The 23,642-nt window shown below is 46.6% G+C and overlaps 2 protein-coding genes and 2 non-coding genes across 4 annotated transcripts in view; all 4 read left to right on the top strand.

Moving 5' to 3' along the window:
• The window catches only part of SPG7 (SPG7 matrix AAA peptidase subunit, paraplegin), a 48,316-nt gene extending 31,151 nt beyond the window's left edge, over positions 1-17,165 (top strand). The window contains exons 10-17 of the mRNA XM_037142306.2: positions 4,984-5,108; positions 6,055-6,157; positions 7,152-7,262; positions 9,064-9,179; positions 11,875-12,031; positions 12,835-13,001; positions 13,516-13,593; positions 15,229-17,165. Of these exons, the coding sequence (XP_036998201.2) occupies positions 4,984-5,108; positions 6,055-6,157; positions 7,152-7,262; positions 9,064-9,179; positions 11,875-12,031; positions 12,835-13,001; positions 13,516-13,593; positions 15,229-15,420 (1,049 nt within the window). The 3' untranslated portion in view covers positions 15,421-17,165. The remainder of the gene's footprint in view (positions 1-4,983; positions 5,109-6,054; positions 6,158-7,151; positions 7,263-9,063; positions 9,180-11,874; positions 12,032-12,834; positions 13,002-13,515; positions 13,594-15,228) is intronic.
• LOC119047120 (small nucleolar RNA SNORA38) lies at positions 4,237-4,366 on the top strand. The gene has a single exon (XR_005082087.2). It is a non-coding gene; the product is annotated as a small nucleolar RNA SNORA38 (small nucleolar RNA).
• Positions 17,166-19,913: 2,748 nt separating the features above from the next.
• On the top strand, positions 19,914-22,459 carry RPL13 (ribosomal protein L13). Its single transcript, XM_037142305.2, has 6 exons — positions 19,914-20,012; positions 20,175-20,295; positions 20,561-20,702; positions 20,893-21,066; positions 21,720-21,776; positions 22,276-22,459. Exons 2-6 carry the CDS (start codon positions 20,192-20,194, stop codon positions 22,432-22,434), a joined length of 636 nt encoding a protein of 211 aa, XP_036998200.1. The 5' UTR covers positions 19,914-20,012; positions 20,175-20,191; the 3' UTR covers positions 22,435-22,459.
• Positions 20,753-20,836, top strand: LOC119047117 (small nucleolar RNA MBII-202). Its single transcript, XR_005082085.1, has one exon. It is a non-coding gene; the product is annotated as a small nucleolar RNA MBII-202 (small nucleolar RNA).
• Positions 22,460-23,642: the final 1,183 nt, after the last annotated feature.

Genomic DNA, 23,642 nt, shown 5'->3' with positions numbered 1-23,642 from the left:
CACGAACAGACCAAAGCATTATGGCTCAAGAAGAACAGCTCAAAGCCCCAGAGCCAATACTTCTAAGCAACCAAGAGATAGCCAATCTATCAGATGCATACTTCAAAACACTGGTGATCAGGATGCTCACAGAACTGGTTGATTTTAGTCACAAATGAGATGAACAAATGAAGGCTACACTAAGTGAAATGAAGGGAAATGCACAGGGAACCAATAGTGATGGCAAGGAAACTGGGACTCAAATCAATGGAGTGGACCAGAAGGAAGGAACAGCCAAGCAGAAAAGAATGAGAAAACAAGAATTCAAAAAAAAAAAAAATGAGAGGGTTAGGAACCTCCAGGACATCTTTAAACATTCCAGCATCTGAATTATAGGAGTCCCATAAAGGAAAGAGGAAGAGCAACAAGTGGAAAACTTATTTGAACAATCTGGCAAATGTAATAGACTTCCAGGAAATCCAGGAAGCTCCAAGAATCCCAAAGAAGTTGGACCAGAGGAGGAACACACCAAGGCACATCATAATTATATTAGCCAAGATAAAAATGAAGGAGAGAATCCTAGAAGCAGCAAGAGATAAGGAGACAGTAACCTACAAAGGAGTTCCCATCAGACTGTCAGCTGATTTCTCCAAGAGACCTTACAGGCAAGAAGGGGCTGGAAAGAAGTATTCCAACTCATGAAAAGGCAAGGACCTACATCCAAGATTGCTCTATCCAGCAAAGCTTTCATTTAGAATGGAAGGGCAGATAAACTGCTTCTCAGATAAGGTCAAGTTGAAGGAGTTCATCATCACCAAACCTTTATTATATGAAATGTTAAAGGGACTTATCTAAGAAAAAGAAGATAAAAAAGATGAACAGTGAAAGGACAGCAAACTCACAGTTATTAACAACCACACCTAAAACAAAAGCAAACTAAGTAGACAGCTAGATCAGGAGTGGAACCACAGAAATGAAGATCACATAGAGGGTTTGCATCAGGGGAGTGGGAGGAGGAGAAGGGGGGAGAAGGTACAGAGAATAAGTAGCATAGACAGTAGGTAGAAAATAGACCGGGAGAAGGGCAAGAATAGTATTGGAAATATAGAATCTAAAGAACTTGTGACACATGGACATAAACTAGTGGTGGGAGAGGGGGTGTGCAGGGTAGAGGGGAATGAAGGGGGGAAATGGGACAACTGTAATGGCATATCAATAAAATATATACTTAAAAAAATTTTTTTTAGATTTTATTTATCTTTAGAAGGGAAGGAAAGGAGAGAGAGAAAGAAACATCAATGTATGGTTGCCTCTCGTGCATCCCCCACTAGCAACTGGCCTGCAACCCAGGCATGTGCCCTGACTGGGAATTGAACTGCAATCCTTTGGTTCACAGGCCTGTGCTCAGTCCACTGAGCTACACCAGCCAGGGCTCAATAAAATATATTTTTTAAGAAATAAACTCAAAATTATGTGGAACAAAGCTGCATTAAAAAAGAAAGAGGTGGTAGGGGAGGGGAGTGTGACTGTAAAGGAAGGTCTCCATGGTGGTGGAATCTACCTGGATCAAGGTGGAGGTTACAGGAATCTCATGGTGGAATTACAGAGAATGAGGTGCACACAGAGAAGTGCATGTGAGACTGTTGATGTCAAATAAAGCTTGTGGACTGTGCTGGGTGGATTTTTTGGCTTTGACATTGTGGTATAGTTACTTAACATGCCACCTGGGAAACTGAGTAGGGGACTTCTCTGCACTGTTTTTGTACCTTGCTGTGCACTTACACCTATGTCAAAATATAAAGTTTCTTTAAAAAAAAACTTTTGGAGAGAGACAGACAGACATCGATTTGTTATTCCACTTATTTATATATTCATTGGTTGATTCTTTTATGTACCCTGACTGGGGATTGAACTCACAACCTTGGTGTATCGGGATGACACTCTAACCAACAGAGCTACCTGGTCAGGGCTGTCAAAATATAAACTTTCAAAAACTAAACCCTAAAAAGTCTTCACCTTGTGGTCCATATGACCAGGCCCTGGAATGAGGAGTCTTATGCAGGGAGGTCAAGGTGACTTGTGAGGGCAGAACTTTGTGTGTCAGTGCTCCCCTTTCTGGTTGGAGCTCACTGACGTGGCGTCTACTCTTGCCTTGTTCTTGTGTTTCTTCTAAATCCACTGTTCCTACTATTTTTCAACATTTTTTCACTGTGTGTGTAACTTCAGATTTCTGTATTTATAACCTTGACCTGTGGAAGGAAGGAATTTCAAAAATGTGAGTGGTGAGCCCTGGCAGGTCTTCCCAACCAACACTCAGGGATGAGTGGCACAGGGTCCTCCTGGCATCAAGGAGTCTCTCTGCGAGTGAAGCTGCATCTGGCCGGGGCGCCTCCCTCCAGCTGCCTCTCCTTTCCCATGTCAGTGTCTCACTTTTCCTGAAACAGGAGTGTGAGCAAACGGAGCAGAGAGGCTGACGTGTCACATGTGTGGGTGGTGCTTGCTCCTGTTTTAGAATTTGTTTCAAAAGTCAGTGATAGTAAGACATCATCTTTTTCTTTTTTTTAATCTTTAGAAGGGAAGGAAAGGAGAGAGGCAGAGAAATATCAATGTATGGTTGCCTCTTATGTGTCCCCTGCTGGGAACTGGCCTGCAACCTAGGCATGTGCCCTGATTGGGAATCGAACTGCGATAGTCTGGGTTGCAGGCCCGTGCTCAATCCACTGAGCTACACCAGCCAGGGTGTAAGACATCATCTTTGCTTGAGCAAAGTGAGTACTCTTCTGCACTCTCCACTCTTGGCACATGAACAGGACTGGACTCATTGTGGCACCTTGGCTTATCGCATTTCATAGGGCGAACTCAGACAAGAATGATGTCGCATGTCCATGAGACGGTTCTTTGAAGTTGTGGAGTGATTTTCTTGGGAATGACATGTAATTTGAGCTATCCTGGTGGCTGCTTTTCGGTGACATCGGTGGCAGCCCCACCGTTAGGTGCATGTTCTCCCTGTACTGGTGGGCTCGGCTGGGACTCTCACTATTGTTGTGGGATCCTGGAGTGGAGTGATTGACAGTGTGCTATGAGGTGTCAGTGTCTGACATGCTCTCAGGGTTTAATTCTGTAATATTTCTTCTACATTTCACTTTTGTTAAAAGGCTTTTTGAGTGATTTAAAATTGTATTTGTATCAATTTATTAGGAAATTTTTTAAGTTAGGAAAAGATATGTGGTGGCATCTTTTATTTTTTAAACTGTGTATTCTGGAACGTTTCAAACATCCACACAAGCAGAACTGTGCAGTAAGCCCCTGTATTCCAGAGCAGCTTCAGTGTTGTTGGTACTCATCCTGCCCTAGACCACGCACACCTCCTTCCCTGTTCCTTTTCCACAGTGGGTTATTTTTTTTTTTAAGATTTTATTTATTTATTTTTAGAAAGGGGAAGGGAGGAAGAAAGAGGAAGAGAGAAACATCAGTGTGTGGTTGCCGCTTACATGCCCCCTTACTGGGCACCTGGCCCATAACCCAAGCACGTGCCCTGACTGGGAATCGAACTGGTGACCCTGGTTTGCAGACTGGGGCTCAAACCATAGAGCCACACCAGCCAGTGCCCCAGTGGGTTATTTTAAAGCAACCGAAAATTCTGAATTTTACATACTCTGAATATATTTCTCTGCATTCAGAGAAGTATCATATAACTTAAAAATAAGTTCTTCAGCCCTTATTGATGTGGCTCAGTCATTTTGCAAGGCAAAAGGTCGTCTGTTTGATTCCTGGTCAGGGCACATTCCTGGTTTGTGGGTTTGGTCCCCAGCCAGGGCATGTACAAGAGGCAACTGGTTGATGTTTCTGTTTCACGAAGATGTTTTTCTTTCTTCCTTCCCCTCTCCCTAAAAATAAGTAAATAAAATCTTTTTTTAAAAAAGTTCTTTAGCCCTGGATGGTTATTTCAGTTGGTTGGAGCATTGTCCCACACACCAAAAGGTTGCTGGTTTGATTCCTGGTCAGGGCACATTTCTAAGTTTCAGGTCCGATCCTCAGTCAGCAAATATATGGGAGATAATTGATCAATGTTTCTTTCTCACATTGATGTTTTTCTCTCTTTCTCTCCAAAAATAATAGTAAGTTCTTAATAGCAATCTAACTAATACCCAGTAATGCTGAGAGTCCCCAGTTGCTTCACAAATATGTTTTTGCAGTTGCAGATCTGGGCCATTTATTTGGATAGTTTCTGAAAACGTTTTTAGATTCTTGTGTGAATCCTCCTACGAACGCATATCTGTGGTTCCCTGTCTTTGGACACGTTAGAATTAGAGGCAAAGAAACTGGACTTGGAGAAATCTGGGGCCGGCTTACTCCCTGCAGGCTCAAGATCAACCATCCCAGAAAGAGATAAATAAATAAGTTAATTAATTAATTATTGTATTAGAAACTTGGGGTAGAAAACCCAGGTCCTCAGACCAAGTGTTAAAGGGAAGTAGAAAACCCAGATCCTCAGACCAGGTGCCCCGTAGTGGTCACTTTGGCCCAGGGAAATGTAATGATGACGCATGGGGGGAGGTGGGCCCTTGCTCCTGGGGTCCGTTCTATTAGCAGTTCCCTCCAGGGGTGCCCCCAGGGGAAGTAAAACTGGTGAGTTCTTGCACTTGTGGCGATCTTGTAGAAAGCTCTCTGGGGCTCTGGCTAGGCAGGTCAGTTGGTTTGAGCTTTGTCCTGATACACCAAGGTTGTGGGTTCAATTAAAGAATCAACCAATGAATGCATGAATGAGTGGAACAACAAGTCAGTTCTCTCTCTCTCTCTCTTTCCTTTCTCCTTCTTCCTCTCTCTCTAAAATCAATGAATAAAACAAAAAAGTTCTTATTGAAGGATAAATCCTGGGTCAGTGCTTATATTCCTCTCTCACAGACACTGGCAGGAAATCTCTCCTGTCTTGTGTCTTGAACCTCATGGAGAAGGCCACAGTGTTGGGGACCCCCACCATAGAGGCCACTGTCTGTCCCTCAGGAATGGGCACCACCGACCATGTCATCGTCCTGGCATCCACCAACCGAGCTGACATTTTGGATAATGCTCTGCTGAGGCCAGGCCGACTGGATCGACACGTCTTCATCGACCTCCCCACACTGCAGGTCAGTGTGCCCCGAGGCTGCCCTCCTTGGTCCAGATGCAGGTGTTTGTCTGTCCAGACCTCCTTTAACTCACTGTTCTTTTGGTTTTGCAGCTTATTTTTTTAAACACGTTGTTTTTCCCTTTATCCTTAAGCTATCTGGGGTTGAGTGGACTAGTCTCAGTTGAGTTTTGTAGCATACTCTTTGGAGAGCCTCAGAATTCTCACGTAGCCCAGAGCAAGGCCTTGGTGCCACTTAGTTGTAGAGCATGAGCTGTGCAGCTGCCCGGAAAGCAGGTGGAAGCGGGGTGGGAGCCCTGATGATCTTTCAGCCCCACCAGCTTCCTTAGTCTCAGATCTCTGGTTGGACATTCATCTCTGGGTGGCCAGGCCTGTGTGGTGTCCCCTGCGGGAGGAGGAAGCCAGCATGCAGTGAGAAGGATTACGTGTGTGTTGGGGGTCCTGCAGGGACCACAAAACCAACAATAACCAACTAACCAACCATTAGGTTAGCCCAGGGCTTGGAGGGTGACCTAATGGTTGGTTAGTTGGTTATTGTTTCTGAAAGTACATACATAGGGGCACAGGTCTGTGGCTCCTGGCACACCCAGTGCCCATTCTGGGTTCTCTCAAACTGCCACTCCAAGAAGTGGTGTGAGGCTCCCTTCTGACAGGGCCTGTGGAGGCGAGAGGCTGTGCATCTTCCTGACTGTGTAGGAAGTATTTTCAGGATATGCATGAATCAAAAGTTCCACAAAATAGCCTTGTTACTTTGATGCACTTCATTATCTATTCTGTTTCCTTTTTTTTTCTTTTTATTTTGCAATGCTGCTTGCAGCTCTAAATTGGTTTCACAAACTGTGGTTGTGACTGATGATGAAGAAACTCCAGAGAGTACCTCCCAGGTGGCTCCTATGTGTGTGGTGGGCGTGCCGGCCCACACTTGTGTCCTCCCCTGTCTTTGATAGGAAAGGCGGGAGATTTTCGAGCAGCACCTGAAGAGCCTGAAGCTGACCCAGGCTAGCAGCTTTTACTCTCAGCGTCTGGCGGAACTCACGCCGGGATTCAGCGGTACGGGGGCTGATTCTTGTTGGTCCTGAGAGTAGATGGCAAGTGATTCTTACCTCATGCACAAGCGCAGACCTCTCCCAGGTGCCCTTGGTCCTCTCCTCTGGGCAGCACAGCCTGGTTGTGAGTGAGGTTGTGCACGCACAGCCAGCAGAAGATAGAAGAGCTGCATAGAACTTTACTTTTTCTCCCCAAGTGATGGAAAACCCAACGGTGGTTCTGTCGCCTGCATTCAGAGTGCCCCATGTATGTGTCTCCACTGTGGGCACTCTTAGAAGTTCTGCCTTTAGGGCTCTGCACACAGGCTCTTCAGTTCCTGTCCAGCTTAGATCAAGCAGTTCTGCTGCTCCCACCAGGGGCTGCCCTGGACAGACCGTGCTACTGCCCTGTGCACCGCTGCCCTCCCTCTCAGTCTTGGTTTTAATTCGTAAACACAGACATCACAAATTACGGTATTTTGGAAGCATTTTCTCAATCTGTTGAGATTTTGCTTCCCAGTAATTGTCAGGTTGGCTCAAACTCATAAAATTTCAACAGAAAAGATTTTTTCTGTATGGATCTCATTTGTAAGGGTAATCTACTTTTTTCTTTTGTTTTTTTTTAAATGTCCTTAACTAGAATCTTTTGGACACTAGATAACCTTTAATTTCTCATCCATCAGTACACTTATGAATTATTAGGGGGAATAAAACACCAGATGGTACATGAAAGTGTGCTAATTACAGTTGTGTAGTAAAGCAGTGGGCAAGGCAGACAGACTGAAAGAGGTTGGCATAAATGTGAAGGTTCTTCAGGTCCATTAGGGCCCGAGCACTAGCACCTGGCTTTCACCACTCTCTACCCCTCCTCCACCACAGGAGGGAAGGGTGCCTTCCTTCTTGCACCACTCCCCTACCCCTCTTCATCTGTTCATGCGCCACACCTTCCCTTCCCTTCCCTCCTCGCAATCCTTGAGGGCGCAGATGCAAAACTTTCTCCTCCCCTGTTGTGCTGACAGGTGCTGACATCGCCAACATCTGTAATGAGGCTGCCCTGCATGCTGCCCGGGAAGGGCACACGTCTGTCCACACGTTTAACTTTGAGTACGCCGTGGAGCGCGTCATTGCGGGTATGAGGCAAATATCCCACAAGCAAACTCAAGGGTGGGGGGGAGGGAGCACATCAGGCTTAGATGTCCCATGGTGGATCTTATCAGCAAAGAGGGAACTACATAAAGTATTTCTATTTTTTATAAGTCAGGACTTTACAGTGTGACTTACTTTGCACAGTTTAAAATACTGCAAATTTGCTTAAGAGCAGACACTCTTCAAATAGAAATATAAAAGGATCTTGCAAACCTAAATGTGAGTGGTGCTCAGCCCGTTAGCCATTATGTATTGCCTAAGAGCCAACTGCAAATGGATAGGCCAGTGTGCATGTCATCAGGGGTGTGCACTGCTACTGCCCAAGGACAAGAGGGATGTCTGCTGACAGCTGCGTTCTGGTCAGCTCTGTCTCTGCTGAAGCTCATGTGCTCTGCTTGGACAGGAGTGGGAGAGGTGATTGGGTAGTGGAGGGCTGGGGTGCTTCTCAGCAGTATTTAACCATGCTGCTCAAAGTGGGGTCCAGGGGCTTGAATGAGAGCTGGACTGAAACTGAGAGAAACATGTGGAACTTCCATACCTCCAGCGTGGCAACATCCAGACATGAGCAGTTGCATCTTGTCTCTGAACAGTGTTCAGAGCAAAAGTGTCAGTCAAGACATCGGATATTTTTTTAAAGAGGGAAACTGATCCTTCCCTCAGGTGTCTGAGAAGCACATGCCCTCTGTGTAGGCAGTGAGCCCTTCATCTTAAGCCATCTCTGTAAGAAGCATGTTCCCGTCACCCTCCGGTTTGAATTAAAGTCTAGAACAAATGTCACCAGATTCCCAGTCTGCAGCTTAGAAAAGAAGCAATCTTGTATAGACAGAAGGAACTAAAGTTGCTGTTTCTCACTATAAATTTTGTTTTTTTATAAGCCATTTACTTTTACATGGAAATTCATAGCTTATAGTAATATCATCAAAGCAGGGAAGACCAAAGAGAATACTAATAGAATACTAACCCTCCTCCCACCCCCCAGTGTATGCAGTGCTTAGAAACAAGACAAGCTCTCTTGTACTTATTTGGAGTGGTCTGCCTGAGCAGGAACACATTTGTATTCAGGTGGAGCCTATGTTGTGAGGCTGTGATCTCATTTAGAGGCTTGTATAATCAGCTCTGGTTGAAATGATTTAATCTGCCACAACCAGTGCATCTTAGAAAGAATTTATAACCTTATGGTAAATGTGGTAGGTGATCGTAGTAGCATGATATAGTAAATACCCTGAACCTAGAGCTTATCCAGGTTTCATAAAATGGAAACTAACCCAAAATAGCAAATTTGGGTCAAATTACCTCAGCAGTAATTTGAACAGGGGAAATGTAAGGTAAAGTCACCATGACAAGCGGTAATCAGCTAAGCTGCTAAGGGTGAAAGAACTGTGAAGTCACAAGGGCTGTGGTTAGCCCTGCTGGTTCTGGGAGAAAAGCCAACAAGAGACCTAGAGCTTGGAGTTGAGCCCATACTAATCCTGTCAGCTCTTCAGCCCCACCCACAAAGCTTGCAGGAGCTTTTTTTGATTATTCTACCATTTATAGAAATGTGAACAAACACAGACCCCTCCAACACCTCTCCTACCTAATGAGTTTTCCTTCGAATTGGAGTAATAGTGAAGAATAGTTGTGGATGGGCTCAGCCTGGGGCAGAAACACAGGAGGGGAACGTCCCATGAGGATCTCACTTTAACAACACAGTAAAAAACTTGCAAGGTTGAACAAGGAAGGTTCTTGCATGCTTACACAGGAGTGTCAGTGGGCCTGAACTCAGAGTCCTGGGTGTTCTTCCAGGAACAGCCAAAAGGAGTAAGATCCTCTCAAAGGAAGAGCAGAAGGTGGTTGCATTTCATGAGTCAGGCCATGCTTTGGTTGGCTGGCTGCTGGAGCACACTGAGGCTGTGATGAAGGTAGGGTGTTGGAGGGTGGAAGCCAGGGAGGGTCTGGGGTCTTGGAGAGTGAGCCTAACTGGTCCCTGAACAAAGCTGACTTGGGGGGCACCATGTGGCTGTACTTGGTGAAGATAAAAGCACAGCCCGAGGTGGATCTGGGGTCAGGTGGAAGACGACTGCCTGGGCCCTCACCTTGGAAGCAGAGGGCAGGGCGAGGTCTTGCATCTAAACTGGCGGGGTCCAGTTCTGGGCATGACCATTGGAAAGCCACACAACCATTTGGTGCCCTGCTCCCCATCTACAGTCAGTCTTGGAATTAAGAACTACCAGGCTGTACTGTCAGCTCTAAAATGTGTTGATATGATTGCTAATCCTAAAAAGAAGTGAGCTGAGTCACTTTTTAAGAAACACTACTTTTGTAGATATTTGTGAGTTTGATGAAAATTTATTTGTATCAAGTGGCGGTATCATAGACAGTACCCCAAAATGTGCAGGCTCTTGACCATGAGATCCTCGAATGATCATTAATGAAAATATATGTGGGTGTCCAGTTTGTAAACATAAAACTAGGATAGTTTTCATATAAAAATTTTAAATTGTACCCTCCACCAGAGCAAGTCGAGTCACTGGCAGGTGCAGGTGGTTTGGTTCTGCCAGCTGGAAAGGAGCTGCATTGTTCCCTAAGACCCAGACAGGGGAACAAAGTAGCAGTTGCTAGCCTGGTATGTTAGTATTTAATGTCTGACAGGCAGTGATAGTCTGCTTGTTTGATGATGTCCTGCTGATTAGGCCAGTTCCTTTTATGTGCTCATCAGAGGGCTGACCCCTCATGTTTCATGACAGAGGTAAGTGGATGCAGCAGTCACTGAGGTAGGTGATAGGGGCCGGGCCCAGGATGAGGCAGGTGGGGCAGTCATTTAGGGTGTAATATTTATGGGACACTAAAAAAATTCAGTAATCAGGATAAATATTTTAGTGCAGTATCTCAAAAAATATTAATGCAGAAATATCCACAATGAAGTAAATACCACAATTTAAAGTTTACTTTTCTCAGAATTTTTGCTTTATTTGATGGCTGAAAGTCATAAACTAGTCACAGTGTACTGAACACAGGTCCACCTACCTGTCACTTCAGTGAAAGCCAAACTCGTGAGACAGGTGCTGGTGAGAAGGAAAGTGTTTTATTCAAGTGCTGACCACCTAAGGAGATCGGGGACTCATGTCTCAAAGCCCATTTTAACAGCTCAGTGCAGGCAGAGCATTGCGTAAGGAGGGAGCGGGGAGGCAGAACAAAGAGATTGAGGGCAGAGGAGTGGAGAGTTCTCTTTGTGCAGACCAGCACCATTCACTGTGATAAGGCATGTGATGGTCCAGAGTGCATCATCCTGGTTGGGTCCTGGCTCCACAATTGAAAGTCAGCAAATCTCCCGGGGCTATGATGACTGAAGAGAGAGTCCCAGTCTGTATCTTTTGAAGTTAGTTCCTAGGATTGTTATACAAACATGTTCTTTATCTACAAGCTACTTATCCAGTCAGAGTCAGCACTTACAGAAACAACTTAAAAAGAATGGTGGGGTGGGTTACAATTTCCCAGTGTTAAAATAATGAGAAAACATCCCTCCTGAGGCTCCAGGCTCATGCTTTGCTAGAGAAGATGAAGTTCCCATTGCTCTTTGGTGGTTAATTTACAGCCTTTTCAGCTGTGGTTTACTTTAGTGTTGGATTTACATACCCCCTTCCAATTCTCAGGGCATTGTGAGGTGGTTCTCCTGCTACCATAGTCCTCAGAAATGGCACCTGCAGCCTGGGTCTCTCCTTATTGCTCAGGAGCACACTTTATCCTGCTGGAGCTATACATGCACCTGGTGTTGGGCTGTGGGGGGAGGCCAAGGCTAGGATAGTTTTCATATCCCTCACCTAATCTCATGATGAGGGACGTGGTGGGGGGTGGTCCTTGGTGGTGTTGGTCCCCGAACCTCTTTGTTGATTTACCCAAAGTTCCTGTCTTTGTTGTTCTTTACTTCATATATACCCAGTGATTCCAAGGAAGACACACCCACCATGTGTGAGCTTCTTTCTTTAATGATGGGATCTTCTTATAAAAATGGGGATAGTGCAGGTTTGCTTAATGGCTTTGAAACCCCTGATTAAGGGTCTTTTTTCTTTTAATCTTCACCTGAATATATTTTTACATTGCTTTTAGAGAGAGGAAGGAAGAGAGAGAAACATCAATGCAAGAGAGAAGCATTGATCTCTTGCCTCCTATATGTACCCACAGTGGGGATCTTATGTGCCTGGACTGGGGATTGGACCCGCAACCTAGGTATATGCTCTGACTGGGAATTGAACCTGAAACCTTTCAGTTAGGGGATGATGCTCCAACCAACTGAGCCATACCAGCCAGGGCTGATTAAAGATCTTATATTGCCCCACCTTCATCTCTAAACTCCATGTTCTGCCATGGCTGGTAGGGCTTGGTTGGGCATCATCCTGCAAAATGAAAGGTTGCTGTTTCAATTCCCAAGTAGGGCACATGCCTGGGTTGTGGGTTTGGTCCCCAGTTGGGGCAAGTGCAAGAGGTAACCAATTGATGTTTCTCACATTGATGTTTCTCTCTGTCTCTTTCTCCCTCCTTTCTGTCTCTCAATAAAAGAAAATACATAAATAAACCCTACATCCTGCCTGCTAACTTGGGCCATCTGACATTTTGCAGGTCTCCATCGCCCCTCGGACAAATGCTGCACTGGGCTTTGCTCAGATGCTCCCAAGAGACCAGCACCTCTTCACCAAGGAGCAGCTGTTTGAGCGGATGTGCATGGCTCTGGGTGGCCGTGTATCGGAGACCATCTCCTTCAACAAGGTCACTTCTGGTGAGGAGCTGGCCCTGGAGGGTCTGGAGTTCTCACAGTGCTTTCACACCCATCATCCCTCTGCCAGGGGGGTGGGGGTGGGAATCTGATGGAGGATTTGAATAGTGAGATGCAAATATACTTTGAATTTCATTAAGTGCTTTTTAAAAGATAAGCTATGGTCAAAGGGGATTTGAAACAAAGCAAGACTTATTAAATAATGTTTACAAAGACATTTACATACATGTATTGTAGACTATAAGTGCATTTAATTGGTTAATTATTGGTAATTCAAGCACCTTCACTGTTCTCAAGCTGCTGTTTTATTTTGATGTCCAGAGAATCCCTGACACTGAAGTTTAGTGTTGACAAGTGTGTCCCATGCACACCTGGACTTGTGCTAGAGATTAACAGTTGATGAAGTGAATGCAAACATGCACCCTGAGTAATTATTTTTTATGTTTATTAAACTTTTTATTTATTGATTTTAGAGAGATGAATATCAATTCTTATTGTTCCACGTATTTATGCATCCATTGGTTGATTCTTGTATGTGCCCTGACCAGGATCGAACTTGCAACCTTGGCATATCCGGATGATGCTCTAACCGACTGAGCTACCTAGCCAGGGCCAGAGTAATTTTTTAAACAGAACAGCATTTTAAAAAGTTTTGAGACTTCTCTTTTAGGGAATAGTAACAGGATACTGGGGACTCTGGGGACTCTGCATCTGTTTTGAGACCCAGGTGTGTGCCAGTGGGTTCCCCAAGGTACCCTGACTCTGCACCCTCAGCAAAGAAACCTTTTCTTGGTCCTATGTTCCAGGGGCACAGGATGACCTGAAGAAGGTCACTCGTATTGCCTATTCCATGGTGAAGCAGTTTGGGATGGCACCAAGCATTGGGCCCATCTCCTTCCCTGAGGCTCAGGAGAGCCTTCTGGGTGTTGGACGGCGCCCCTTCAGCCAGGGCCTCCAGGAGATGATGGATCATGTGAGTGCCCAGCCCTTGCAGCTGCACCTTGTGTGGGACTCTGCTCCATCCTGCCTCACAGTTGTGGTAGGGACCAAATCTCTATTCAGAGGAGCTTCCCTGTGTGCTGCCACATTGTGGTTGTTCCTTTTGGCTTCTGTCACTCTGACCTACTGAGTGTGCAGTCTTGGATGAGGCCTTGTGAGGCTCCTGATGAAACTGTAGGTGCACGAGCATGTGAAGCAGCTGCAGGCATGGAGGACCAACCAGGGTTCCTGGCTTCCAGGAGCTGGTAGGGCATCTGTGGGTGTAAAGGGCTGCTGGTGGGCAGGCATCCTGAGCTAGGGCGTTCCCAGGCATGCAGGGGGGGTGGGAAACTGTTGGCAGCTGAGCTCTCTTGGTCATTGTGAGAGACAAAAGGCTGTGTTTCTGAACCTGCCTTTTTCTGGTATGATTTGTTGTCAGAGCCAGCCTGTAGGTGACGCTGTGAATAGTGGTCAACTGTGCTCATTACAGATCTCTCCATCATTCACAGGAAGCTCAACTGCTGGTAGCCAAGGCCTACAGGCACACTGAGAAGGTGTTGCAGGACAATCTGGACAAGCTGCAGGCGGTGAGTCTTGGTGCTTTCTGACCTCTGTGTCCCGCCTGTCTCTCCGAAAGTTGTGTGTGGGGATGCTGACTGTCACTGTGCTGCGCTGGCACAGCTGGTCCCTCTTTCCTGGACAGAACCTTAGGAAACACCATATCCGGTATGTGTTCACTCAACTCAACTGAAATCTAATAATTTCCATTTTTTAGTATTTTATTATGAGCATGTCAAGTCAATTCCTTTAAAGTAGATAGAAGAACGTAGGAAACCCTCTTGTTTCTGTTACTCAGCATCAGCAGTTATTAATGTGTAGTCAGTTTTGTGTAATCTTTTTCTAACTCAAACTTCTCCTGAAAAGTTTAAAATAAAATTTAAAATTTAGGATAGTTTTAGATTTACAGAAAAGTTGCAAATACAGTAGAGAGTTCCTTTATACCTCACACTCAGTTATCTCTATTGTTAACATCTTCCATTACCATGTTGCATTTTTCACCACCAGTGAACCAATGTTGATATATTATTAACTCAGTTTCCTTGGCTTTTTCCTAATGTCCTTTTATTGCCCCCCTGCCTGCTTACATTTATCCATCATGTCTCCCTAGGCTCCTGTTGGCTGGGGCAGCCCCTCACTTTTCTGTTGTCAGTGGCTTGCCAATGGCAGTGTTCAGAGAGTGGGTCTGCAGTTCTCACAGTAAGACTAGGCATTGATTTGGGGTCGCCTTTTGACCCCAGAGGTGAAGCTACTGTGTCCCTAGTTCAGATGGGCAGCCTTCAGTGGAAGGGCTGCTGTTTGATTAACGTGAGGCTCTGCCAGCTTGGGAGTTGTGTGCGTCGGGTTCTCCAAGTGCTGCTGAGAGACCAGTAGCACTAGCCTCCCTGGACTGTGAGCAGTGTTGAATGTCAGGCCTCCCTGACCTGCAGAGTCATAAACTGCCATTAACAAGGTCCTTGGTGTCATATGTGTGCACTCTCGCTACCACTGGACAGGAAGGACTCAGGCTCCCTGTGGTGGGCTGAGGATGTCCTGCCTTGGTTTGAAATGTGATCAACTCACACCATCAATGGGCTATAGTGCTTAGCAATACATTAGAGCAATCACAGAGAGGAATGGGTCACCGGGGGTGACAGAAATCAGTTTGAGTAGCTGTGGCAGCATTCCTTGTAGTAGGTACTGAGCAGCAGGATACCCACAGGGTTCATTCATCGTGTCTTCCACCACCATATCTAGAGAGTCGAGACCCCCTTCCCAAACTATGAGGTGCCCCCATCTCACACCTCAGCGCCAGCATTCTTCTTCCCAGGTTCCATTGAGGATATTCTACATTTCCAGCCTCCTGCCCCCATACATACACACCTTATTTGGTAAAGGACATTGAAGTTGCCCCAAATAAGCAGAGATTTGGAAGGGAAGCAGAAAATTAATGAAGCTGCAGCTGGGAAATCATCTCCAAGGTTGAAACAGGGAGTGATTCTTTGCTTAAGCTGCCTGTGTGCGCTGCTTCCCTGGGAAAGTGGCCTGTCTGGGGGCATCCTGCTCACAGATCCCCTTCCTGGGAGGCTGAGGGGCCCCCTCCTTCTCAGTGCTCTGCTCTCAAAAGGCTCTTGTCTGTGTCCTTGTCCTCTGGGGTTCACACACTGTCCTTTGTATCCTCCTAGCTGGCAAATGCACTGCTGGAAAAGGAAGTGATAAACTACGATGACATCGAGGCCCTCATCGGCCCTCCTCCTCACGGGCCCAAGAAGATGATTGCGCCTCTGAGGTGGAGTGACGCTGAGAAGGAGAAGCAAGATGCTGGAGAGGAGGAGGCACCTCAGCACCCCCCGCTGCGAGGCGAGGAGCCATCTTAGCCCAAATAGCTGGACCCAGGAAGTGAACTCTTTATTTTGCTGTCAAGTTCTTTTCACCTGAGGCTTGTACCTCCTCATAGCCCTCACTGGGCCCTGCTGAAGGATTTCTGAGATCCATTGGTTTCTCTACCTGTGATTAGTAAAGACTTTGCAGAGGAGAACAGTTTAGTTTTGCTTTTGTAGATCATTTTTCTCCACAGAGAGGGATGTCAGTACTTGTTATAGATGTGCATAGAGTCCCAGGTTTATGATACTATTGTTTCATGGCTACTGGGTGGATCTAGGGGCAGCTCAGCACTCAGGTTCATGCCGGAGCTTGTGCAGGGGCTTAGCCCAGCTCCTGCAACTTTGTTAGTATGCTAATAGGATCCTCTTTGAAAGTCCTCTGAGCCAAAGTCCTCAGTCCTCAGTCCTCCACAGGGTTACAGAATAAAGGACAGGCTGTACAGGATTAAAACACTGCCACCTACTGCCATGTGGATGGATGCATACAAGAACCTCTCCTCACTGGTCTAGTGGCACCATGTGGGAAATAGCTGGTCTGGTGGCACCATGTGGGAAATAGCTAAGGACTGTTGATACTTCAGTGTCAACTGGAGCATCCAACTTTGTACCATATGTCCAGCTCTAACCCAGAGGGGCCGTTGTGTTTGTCCTGGATCACGGGATTGTGTGTTTGCAGGTTATAATTTTAGCAACTGGAGAACCCCTTTGGTAGAAATCTGGTCTAAAGGGCCTAGGATACCCCGTCACTGCAAGACAGGCAAGTGCACTCAGCTCATATCTCCTTGGGTGCGTGCAACATGCACTCAGGTGCTCCTGCCTGCTGCTCTCATCACTTTTGCCACCCTGTGTGGTGGCATTTGGAGCCATGGCTTATGGGTAGGTACTTCCTGACAAAATGGATGTTCTGTTCCTGCTTCCTCACTCTGTGCCAAGGAAACGACTGCTGACCTGTAGGTGGGCAGATGCAAGTGTGATTACACATCTGAGGGTGGGCAGCTCTGAGAGTATGACTTTTTGAGGACACTTTTACCTTTGCCCCAGTTCCTCAAATTCATTTCCAAATATCTGCATGCAGCAAGGATTCTTGCTGGTATCTTGGCCTGAATATGGTACCCTTTGTCCTGTAATCGTAGATATAGCCAACTTCATTCCTTCTCTTTCATACATTAAAATGGCCCATGTCTATTCATCCTTTGAAAAATCATTTGCTGAGCACCAGAAGATGCTTAGCCAGGAAGAGGATGTTAATACGTGAAAGGGCTGCCTTGTTATAGTAGGGGAAATTGTAGCTGGCTTCCCAGCACTTGCTGGTGTGAGTGGGCTCAGGACTCCTTAGCCACTGGGGGGTTGCTACGTGCTCTGATTGATAGGAGTGGATGCTGACTTTGATTAGTCAGATTAAGTCACCTCCCCGTCATAAAACATGGCATTTGAAAACAGTGCCAGGAATTACACCTCCTGTATCTCATGCATGGGTGATGCTTACATCTCCTTTAAAGTGGATTCTTGAGATGTAGAGGCTTCAGCAACAGCATGTGGTCCCTGGAGCAGCCAGATGAAACCTGGCAACCTATGTGCTTGATGCTGGGACCAATACCCTGACCTTCTGCCTACCACCTGGCAGAGCCGGTACATCAGGGCCTGATTAGGGCTTCTGGAACTGTCTTTGCCTAAGTTAGGCATGTGAGATCTCATTGAGATAAACACATGTTCTTTAAATAAATGAGTATTTAACACAATCAGAGAGAGCCTAAGAAAATCATTAAATGAGAAAAAAATTAAGTTGTAGTTCTTAAGTCAATACAAATTGTTCTACACTCTGATCCACACTCACAAATAAATGTGATTCTTTTGGTTTGCTTTTTAAATTTATTTATTGAGGTATAATTGACATACATTTGTTACAGGTGTACAATGTAATGATTTGGTATTTGTATATATTGCAAAATGATAGGCAGTGTTAACATTCAACATCACACAGAATCTTTTGGGATGTTAACTCTTAAGACTGACTCTCTTAGCCACTTTCAAGCAAAACATTTATAATCAATGTATTTCCAGTTGTCTTTCACTGATGTGTTTCTCATATTACAGGAACCTTTGAGTTAGCCTCTAATTTATGTTTAGGCCATGATTTTGGAAAGTTTAGGATGGATGGTGATGAAACAGTATGTTATCCTCTTCTTGTTATTAGGCTGCTGCTTTGGCTAATTTAATTATTGGCCCAAATTTATGTGACAAAATTAACATGTTAAGTTTTGCAAAGTGCTATAGGGACATGACTCCCCCCCAAAAAAAAACCCCTATTAAATCACTTGTTATGATAATTTAAAAGATCAGGACTGTGTCTGAAAGGGTTTCAGAAGCTAGTGTTGACCGTCTTAGATTCCTTTGAGGCTGACCCTCAAAGCACCAGATGGAGGAGACCAGTCAGTGCCCATGTACAATGAGCAGGCACTGTCACAAGTAACTGAGGTTTAGTCTTGCAAATTCTGGGTGTGCAGAGTATACTCCCACACCTCCAAGGGCATGTCCAGAAATCACTGGTCCCCTTAGTTAAGCTCCACTTCCAGGGACATTAGCACTTTCATGCCTATACCCGGGACAAAAGCCCTTGAGTTGTGGCTGTGGCATTTTTGTGCCAAGGAATGGGCTGTCCCTATACCTAAAGATTTTTAAAACCCTTGAAGCAGTCAAGACTTTGTATAGAAGGACTCTAGCATGACAATTCATAGCAGTTCTCTTGTTTATTAACCTTTCCCAGTGGGAAAGTTGGGCACGTTTTCAGCAGGATTTCCCTATCAGAACTTCGTTGGGCTCACTATTTTGCATACTTTTCAAAGGAGGTAAGTATGGCCTATTCAAGCATGAAAAACTGGATTCTTCGTCTGGCTTGGTTATGTGCATAGGAGTAAGGTCCTCAAGTGGTAACTTCCCCCTATTAAACCACTGAATATGTCCTGAACAGTGTTTCCAATTTCAGACCTCTAAGCCCCAGGTGAGCTTCTGAACAAGCAGCGAGAGCTCAGGTGGAGGTGAGGGTTAGGGCAGGAGGAGTTGGAAGGACTGTGTCCAGAAAGAGAAATGAGGAATGGGGACAGGAAGGTCAGACTGGAAAGCAAGGTATCTTACTTAGTTCATGGTGAGGTGGTCTGAGAAATTTTAAGAAAATTAGGGCTGCTACTGCCCTTTGTTCATAACTGAACACGTCTAGTAAATGGGCACAGGGTTTGAACTTCCCATGTAGGCCCAGTGCATTTGTTTAAAAGACTGTGCCTCATGTGTTACACGTTTGTCTTCTTGGTCATAACCTGACATTTCCAACATGCAAGGATGTCCCGATAGGGAAGAAAACATCAGGAACCTCTTTACAAGGTGCAGGGCCCAGGCCTCCACGTTTCTCATTTTGTGTCATGAAACTGTTTTTTCTTTGAAAGATTTTTATTTTCAAAGAAGAGAGGGAGAGAAACGCTGATCTATTGCCTCAGGTACTCCCCCAACCAGGTACCTAGCCCACAACCAGGTAGTTCCCTGACCAGGAACCCAGGCGACTTCTCGTTTTGCAGGAGGATGCCCAAACTACTGAGCCAGACTGGCCAGAGTCGTGTCATGAAATTTTTTTAAAAGATTTTATTTATTTATCTTTAAAGGGGAAGGGAAGAAGAGAGGGAGAGAAACATCAATGTATGGTTGCCTCTGGTGAGTCCCCTGCTGGGAACTGGCCTGCAACCCAGGCATGTGCCCTGACTGGGAATCAACCGCAATCGCGTGGTTCGCAGGCCCGCGCTCAATCCACTGAGCTATACCAGCCAGGGCCGAAATTCTTAAATGTTAAATTTGTTAGGAGGAAGTTTGGTGATTGGGGGTGAGGGTGGGTAAGAGAGGCTTACCGGGATGTAAAGGCTTAGAGATAGCAGTGCGGTGTTGGAGAATTCCCAGACTTGTCCTAGAAAAGAGGAAACTCAAAGGGCACAGGTTACAGATGTATGCCTGGCTACCTATTGTTTTTTATTATATTCTTCTCTATGAGGGAGGCAGTACGTACAGTGGTGTCAAGTGGCACATTTGCAGTTGGCCATTTGGATTTTTACTGCCACCAATTTACTACCGGCTGTCCTACCTCAGACAAGTTACCTGATCCCTCCGCAGAGCAGAAGGAGTAGTACGATTCCACGGGAAGTACTGGCTGCCCCGCTTACAGCAACCGGTGTGTTAGTTTTGTCTAAAGAATGACGCACAAAATGTATCATATGGATGAGAGGGACCAAAGACTAGGACACCGAGAAGGAGGCTTTAGGTGCTAGGGAAACGTACCGACTCCCGTAACGTGAATAATAAGCTTGAAAAGCCGGGCGCTGCCGGACCTTGCCAAACACACCCTCCCCAGCCCTCTTCCGGTGAGTTACATTCTGGTTTCATCCGGTGGCCGCTAGGGCGCCTGGGAGTGAGCTTACATCACTTATGTGATTCCGGACTCTGATTGGTTACAATGCCTCAGCGCTTTGATTGGTTGGGCCCATTGCCGTCCCGGAGGGCTTTGCGGCACAACTTTCTTTCCGGTGGCAGTTCTCTTCCGGGGAGGTTGGGTATGTGTAATCTTGGTTCTGTTGTAGGCCATCGGGTGCCATCGGGCTCCATCTGCCGCCGTCAGCATAAGGCCACGCCACAGACGGCGCGGGGCCGTTGCCGGGCACTGTAAGCACGCCGTCCGGCCGGAGTTTGGGCCCTAACTCGCTTTCCTCCCTTAGGCCCGTAGGCAGCAGCCATGGCGCCCAGCCGAAATGGCATGATTCTGAAGCCCCACTTCCACAAGGACTGGCAGCGGCGCGTTGCCACGTGGTTTAACCAGCCGGCGCGGAAGATCCGCAGGTGAGGGGGTGTGTGGAGCACACAGGTGACTAGTGATCGGAATCTCTGTACTCTGTGCTCGAGCCCTTTAACCATATGATAACCGTAGGCCCTTGTAGTTACTCATTAGAGCCAAGGTTGTAATGGTGTGGTTGGGGGCGAGCGGGTGGCGACGTTGTCTGCACTCTCCGATTCCCCGCTGTGGTACAGGAGGACACCCCGAAATGGGAGGGAGATCGGCCTTAGGCACCCTAAGGTAACTGCTGCCTGGCTTCTGTCTGCTTAGACGCAAGGCCCGGCAAGCCAAAGCACGCCGTATCGCCCCGCGGCCTGCGTCCGGACCTATCCGGCCCATAGTGAGATGCCCCACGGTGAGGTACCACACCAAAGTGCGAGCCGGCAGGGGCTTCAGCTTGGAGGAGTTAAAGGTGAGTATCCGCAAAACCCCAGTGCCAAAGGCCTCCTGGGCTCAGTCAAATGATGACATTCTCCGGAATCGCTGTACTGCCTTGATGAAAGTACACTTGAACCCTTTTCCATCTGACGACTGAGTGCTTTCATTAGGCTTTAGAAATTGGAGGCTCCTTGGGATTTCATTGTGTCTTTCTCCACCGGCAGGCGGCGGGCATCCACAAAAAGGTGGCCCGGACCATTGGCATTTCGGTGGATCCAAGAAGGCGGAACAAGTCCACCGAGTCCCTGCAGGCCAACGTGCAGCGACTCAAAGAATACCGGTCCAAACTCATCCTCTTCCCCAGGAAGCCTTCGGCCCCCAAGAAGGGAGACAGCTCTGTGAGTAGAGCACAGCGGGTTCCCGGGGGGTGGGAACGGGTGTGGGGACACTTGGTTTAAGTGTAAGTGGCGTCTGTCTCTGGGTCCAGTGAGAGCGAAAAGAAAAACATTTGCCTGTAGCCATCTTATTTTTCAAAACTTGGCCTTCACATATGGGTAGTAGAGAATCGTTAATGAGAAGAAAGAACCTAAGAATTCCCAAGTTAGTCTGTCAGAACTGCCAAGATTCACTTTTGTACTCAAGATGATGTTTTTGGGTTTTGTGGTAATGGCGAAAACTTTTTGACTTGGAGGCAGGTTTTTTACATTGGCAGTGTTTTGCTCTCTAAAATGCTTTATGTACAACACAAGTTTTTTCTAGAAAAACATTTTAGAACAGAGTTGACAGTGTCTGTCCATGTGGGCTTCCTGGAAGTTGGGTTGGGGGAGGTTGGCTTTATTTTGCAGTTGACATTTTGTTCTATCCGCATCTCTGGTTCAGACATAGATGCTCCTCTGCGTGTGTTTATGAGCTAGATAGAAGTTCTGTGACATGCCATTATTTGGCACGTGGTGATCCAGTGAGAGGTGTGGGGTTGGCTTAGAGGATTATAAGCTTGGAGCCCTTAGGGAAATGAACTGAGCCCACTTGACTCTCCCTTCTCATTAAACAGGAAAAAGACCTCAAATTGGCTACCCAACTGACAGGACCAGTCATGCCCATACGGAATGTAAGTGGGGGTGTTGAGATGATGGCTAAGTGAATATTTTTGGAGTGGGGACTGGCTTGCGGGCATGAGGGGCAGTGAGAACATCCTGCATTCTCAGTAGATGGACTCCTTGAGGGAGGATCTTATTCTCGCTTTTGAGAAAGTTTGGGGGACCCACATAATTCAGCCTCCTTCTATTGGGTTGATTTTCCCTCCTTGCTGTTTGGAAAGCTCAGGGCATCAAGTAACTGGGCCCTTGAGGTTTCTCTGAGGGGGGGGGTGGGCCCAGGGGGTCCGCCCTTCCTTTGTTAGGTCCTGCCATGTGTTTGTCCAAGCACAGCACCCCCACCCATCTTTCATGTCTAATTCAGAGGATGTTTCTTCTTTGGCAGCCTCTGTTTAGCCTTTCAGCATTACTTGAACTCCCCAAAGCCATTCCAGACTCTGCTGACATTTGGGCCCTGGGCCTTGTCACAGGCCTCACTGCAGGCAAGAGCTTGACCCCTTGTGCTCCTTCCAGGTCTATAAGAAGGAGAAAGCCAGGGTCATCACAGAGGAGGAGAAGAACTTCAAGGCCTTTGCCAGTCTTCGCATGGCCCGTGCCAATGCTCGGCTCTTTGGTATCCGAGCAAAAAGAGCCAAGGAAGCTGCAGAACAGGATGTCGAAAAGAAAAAATAAAGTGCTGTTGGCAACTTCTGATAAATCTAGTCTCCGTGTAGCATTTTTGTATGTAAAAAATGGGTGTGGGGTTTGTTTTTCCTGAGAGGATCCTGGGGGCTGGGCAGGAGTTGAGGGTGTTCTTACAAAGCAGCCCAGAGACTGAATTTCATCCTACTTTTTGTTTTTTACCGCTACTGCTTGGTTAGAGACTGAATAATTGAATAGTTTTCTGTGGCAAGATTACAAAACCCAATTTTAGGTTGAGCTACCTTTTTTTTAAATCAGCTTAGTTCCTAGTTATTTAGCACCTCAGCCTTTCTTTGATTCTTCCTGGGCTTGTCTGTACCCTTGCTATACCAAGTAGCAGCAGCAGACTTGTAGGGCTTGCATGCTCTGGTGCAGCAGGTCATCCTTGCTGTCGAGAGACTGCTTGGCGCTGAAGAGGTAGCTAAGGTATACTACCTGTCCCAGAGGGAGGCTGGATGGAATCTAGCTAAGTGGTCCCCTTGTGGGCAAACACTGCATTGCCTGTTTACCTGATAGCAGTTGTGGTGCCCAGATTTTTTTGAAATCAGTCTGGTTTTTCTACAAGTTAGTTGCCCCATTGTCTCTGGTCACAGCAGGACCTGGAGACAATTGTGTCCTTAATATGTTTTCTTGCCTGGATCTTCCAGGTGCAGGTCTTTATAAATCATAGCTGATGTGCATTCCCGTACTTGACAGCTGCAGGATAATTTGGGGGACTGTTGAAAGGTTTTAATATCTAAAAGTAAGGTGCCTATTTCTGTGGAAATAATATCCTACATGAAGGTCGGCTGAGGTGGAGGTGTGGGAGTTTGAGCATAAAGCAGTGTCCCTGACAGTCTATCTGAAAGGGATGGCCTGGTGGCACCTGTACCATTTGCTTCGTACTTGGGGGCCTGGTGAGCAGTTAGAATAACTTACCAGTGGCTCTGCCCTTTGGCCAGAGCCCTGCCTGTGGTCTTCACAGGCTGGAAGCACGGGCCTTCAGGTGGGTGTGCAGGGCAGCACCCCCCCACTGCACAGGCACTAAGTTACACCGTGGTGGGTGAGGGGGAGAAACACCTGCCTCCCCTTTGGTATGGCTTCCACCTTCAGTCACCTGTGCATACCTGTCCCCCTTGCAGAGTTGTGCCACCAGCTAGTTCCTACCAGAATGCAGGGTCTTAAGGCCTAGTGAGTGCAGTGCCAATGAACAAGTACAT

The sequence above is a fragment of the Artibeus jamaicensis genome, unplaced genomic scaffold (genome assembly GCF_021234435.1).
Source record: "Artibeus jamaicensis isolate MK-2021 breed Jamaican fruit bat unplaced genomic scaffold, CSHL_Jam_final contig_464, whole genome shotgun sequence".
Classification (NCBI taxonomy): Eukaryota; Metazoa; Chordata; class Mammalia; order Chiroptera; family Phyllostomidae; genus Artibeus; species Artibeus jamaicensis.
Note: the sequence above shows the minus strand (reverse complement) of the source record. Positions and strands in the feature narration are given on the sequence as shown.